The 4,003-nt window shown below is 31.7% G+C and overlaps 1 protein-coding gene across 2 annotated transcripts; it reads right to left on the minus strand.

The window, feature by feature from the left end:
• Window positions 1-316: 316 nt before the first annotated feature.
• LOC107630394 (uncharacterized) lies at window positions 317-2,674 on the minus strand. Of its 2 annotated transcripts, none has more exons than XM_016333501.3 (4): window positions 2,194-2,674; window positions 1,403-1,622; window positions 1,235-1,293; window positions 317-688 (listed from the first exon to the last, which is right to left on the minus strand). In XM_016333501.3, exons 1-4 carry the CDS (start codon window positions 2,234-2,236, stop codon window positions 450-452), a joined length of 561 nt encoding a protein of 186 aa, XP_016188987.1. In that variant the 5' UTR covers window positions 2,237-2,674; the 3' UTR covers window positions 317-449. The 2 variants fall into 2 exon arrangements, with proteins under 2 accessions (XP_016188987.1, XP_016188986.1); XM_016333500.3 differs by having other exon boundaries at window positions 317-691; window positions 2,194-2,620.
• Window positions 2,675-4,003: the final 1,329 nt, after the last annotated feature.

The raw sequence follows: 4,003 nt of genomic DNA on the forward strand, positions 1-4,003 counted from the left end.
AATACGAAATAACTTTTTTTAATTATAATATATTTTTAAAAAAATAAAAAATAAATATTTTTTTTCACAATCCAAATTGAATTTCATTTCAGAAAAATAAATACCTCCAATGTGTTCAAGTATTCCATGTACTCATGTAAAAGACTCAACTTTATGTGTAAACTATATGTGGATAAAGATTAGAACCATAACTGTCCATAACAAGAAGTTCACACAATAATATTTCTTATGATGAGCAAGGTAAAAATGTTAACTACTATTCTTCAAGCTTCAATAATGATGAAAAATATTTAAAAAAAAAAACCATATTAGCACCTTTTTCCCAAAAAAGTAAATATCTTAGGGGTGTGGACAAAGATTTACATCTGGTATATATTGTCATATTGACAGTTATGTATTGATACACTACAAAGTTACAAACATGTATTTACTGTTTATCTGATTCATCATCAACTTCCTTTCTTAGGAAGTATTGCTTGCAAAACAGCTTCAAATTCCTCTTTTACCCTTCCAAATACATTTGGACCCTTGACCTCATTGGCAGGGGTATTCTCGTCAATATCATCATTTCTTCCATGAGTTTCTTTGTGATGATGATGGTGCTTTGACTTATTATTGTGTATGATGGCTTTGATCTCTTTCTTAGTTCTTGCTATAAGGTTTGCTGATGATGACTTTGCCTTCTTTTCTGCTATTAGAAAATATAGCTCATAACCATCTAAGCAACAAAATTTTTGACCCTTAACTATGTTATTATTTTTATATAAACCAGCAACTCTAGATTGGAAAGCCTTTATAAGGGCATGAAACTAATTTTCAGACATTTTTGTCGACGTCATAGTACATAATTTAGATATCTGTATAAAATTTTATTACATTGATAGAGCATACAAATCAAATCTAGTAGTCCATAGTAACAAGACATATAACAGAAAATTCGTATAATCCCTGGACAAGATAACTAAGGCATCCAAAGAATTGGAACAAGAACGTATAATAAATTGATAGGCCCTACTGTTCTCCTATATGAAAGATTCCCAAAACATTGTTAAAACAAAGAAATGACTTTGCATAGTAAAACTCTAGAATCAAATAAGCAAAATTAATGAGACCATTTATATTAGTTGTCACCATTCACCAACCACTAATTCAAAGAATGCATTTCTCTTTCATCTATACAATCTCCAAATGACCAAAGGAAAAGATAACATTTCCCACATATTTTGTGATGTACCTGATGGAGAGTTTGGGATTTCATGTTTGAATTTTGACTCAGCTATTTGATTTCCATCCCTACAACACAAAAACAAGAAATCAGAGTCTCTCAGCAGAAAAGAAGTCAATTATGAACTGAAAACAAAAAGATGGTAAGACAACGAGGAAAGGTTTGAAAAATGAAAACCCTGTATCATGAGCATGGGCCTCTTTCTTTTGATGGAACAGTTGAGCAAGTGCTTGAAACTCCTCCTTTGCTCTCTCAAACAAATTTGGAGCCTTCACATCATCCAAAGACGTGTTTTCATCGATGCAATTATTCACTCCATGAGTTTCCCTGCTATGATTACGATGATGATGACAAGTTGACTTCTCAGAATGCACTTTAGCATCAACTTCTTCCTTAACTGATAGCAGAAAACATCATAACAAAGCCATCCAAAAGTTAGGGAATTTGTTATAAACTTCACATATTGCTCATGTAGTAACAAAATTTGCAATGAATTCTACGCATAAAGTGATAAATAGCTCATTCTTTTTTCTCTGAATTCATAGCTAAATAAAAATTTGCTCATCTGGTTTCCCCATTCATTTGTTTTTTCTTTTTGTAATCTTAAACATAAAAATCAAATCTACCGACATTACTAACAATAGAAGTTGAAACCAGAACCAAAACTTGCAATTATATATAAAAAAAAAAAAGAGAGACCCTCTAAGTCCTGAACAATTAAACACCATTTGACCTAAATAAATAAACAGCAAAAGTAAGATCAACGTATATGAAATTACGAATCACGCAATAAGGATTGCTTGTTGGTATTGGAATCACAAGTTTATACAAAAATCAACATGTAAACTCAAACTGGGGAGTCCATTTTGTATATTAATTAGATGGTCGAAACTCGAAAACTATGTACATACGTATATGAACTAGTTGTGATGAATAAGGGAGTAACAAGAGTGATTGAGCGGGATCACCTGATACAGAGTAGGCAACATCCTTGGAATTAGAATCGGCCATTGCGAGAGAGAGAGAGAGAGAGAGAGAGTACGAGGATGTTTGCGTGTGTTTGTTGAGAGAGTTGAGAATGTGTGAAGAGGGTGTGGCTGTTAATGTGAGGAGTTTGTTTTAAAAAAGGGGGGTGTGTGTGAGAGAGTGTGAGTTGGCAAAGCGCAAACGCATGGAAAAGATTGGAATGAATGAAGATCAGTGACTTTCAGTTGATTGAGCAAAGTCATCCATTTCCATCCGCTGGGATTGAGAAACGGCGTGACGGATTGATTCAGACAACTCAACAGATTGCAAACCTGTCACTGCTAACGAGGATATACGCGCTCACAAAATTCTTTTTTTTTTTTTTTGTTCATACAACACACTCACAGCCGCAAACCTAGCAACTACACTAAGATTCGAACTTGGTGTGGCTTCATTTGAGGCAAATATCTTTGCCACTACATCACATGCCTCAGCCACCGCGCCCACAAAATTAAATTCACCAATCATTCGGGCTTTCCTGGGCCTTTTTGGTGGATACTTTATTGGGCTTTATTTAGTTATCTGTGGTAATTTATTGATCTATAACCACAAAAAGATTAACATGTAGGTTCTAGCTCCAAGACCAAAAACCAAAAATTTATGGTTTGGTCCGAAAGTTTTTTTGTTACTTGCGGTCTTTTTTCTTATAGACTTAAGAGTAGTGCACAAATGAGAGAAAGAAAAATAAACCACAAAAAATGTCTTCGAACTATGGAACAGCTGCCAAAAAATGTGCTTATGGTATATAGGATGGAGCAATGCCTCAAAATGGCATTGGGTGGTGATGTGCCGTCGTATAGACGGGGGCTTCCCTTGTCCTTTTTCTTTTTTTAAAATATATAATATCAAATTCTGGTAGTCTCTCACAAATAGCGCAAGAGTGGTTTTTTTTTTTTTTTTTTTGTTTTTTTTTTTAAAAGGTTGCGAAAGTACTTTTCATATTTTGCGAGAAATGAAAGTAAATTTTTTTTTTAACCTTTTAATTTATTTATAACATTTCTATGAACATTTTCACTTACAATACTTTTACCACAACACATCCAACACTTTTTTCATTATCCTTTCTCTTCACAATAATCACAACCACCATATATTATCATTATGTCTTTTATTATCCTAGTTTTTCTTCATTCCCAACTAATCCATCAACCTCTCTGCTTCTTCTTTAATTTTTCATTAAAATAGCTTGATGATCTCCTCCTGAACAAACAAACAACAACAAAAATATCAAAAATTTAAACATATTTATTAAACAAAAGAAATCATAACATAATCATAAGCTAAGATTTCTAACATTTTACACAAAAATTATTTATAAAAATCTTATCAACAAATAAAAGTGGAAGAGTCTAGCTATTAGCTACTACCAATATCACAAAATAAAAAAATAAAAAAATAAAAACTCAAATAAAAAAGTATAAAAAAATTCATAAATATTGTACACAATTATTTTTAAAAAAATCATCAAATATTTTTTATAATGCATGCAAATCTATTGTGTCTTTCTAAAAAGAGACGTGTGAAAAACTGAAACAATGAAAGGTTGAAGAAGTTGAAAATAATGCTTGAAGAGTTTAAATATTTTTGATAATGCATGCAAATCTATTGTGACTTTTTAAAAAGGGTTTAAATGCTGTAATAATAAAATTAATTAGTAACAATACTTGAAACTTCTTAGTGGTTGGATAGGATCTGAACAACTTGTTTGTTGTCCTAAGTGTAAAAATTTAATAACTTAAAAATAAATTAAGA

Source organism: Arachis ipaensis, chromosome B3 (assembly GCF_059453495.1).
Source record: "Arachis ipaensis isolate K30076 ecotype BB chromosome B3, ASM5945349v1, whole genome shotgun sequence".
In the NCBI taxonomy this organism is placed as follows: Eukaryota; Viridiplantae; Streptophyta; class Magnoliopsida; order Fabales; family Fabaceae; genus Arachis; species Arachis ipaensis.

Coding starts and splice junctions, on each gene's coding strand:
- LOC107630394 (XM_016333500.3), bottom strand. CDS start 2,236: ATGGCCGATTCTAATTCCAAGGATGTTGCCTACTCTGTATCAG. Junction 1,294..1,402: donor GCCCATGCTCATGATACAGG/GTTTTCATTTTT, acceptor TTTGTGTTGTAG/GGATGGAAATCAAATAGCTG. Junction 692..1,234: donor AATCCCAAACTCTCCATCAG/GTACATCACAAA, acceptor ATTTTCTAATAG/CAGAAAAGAAGGCAAAGTCA.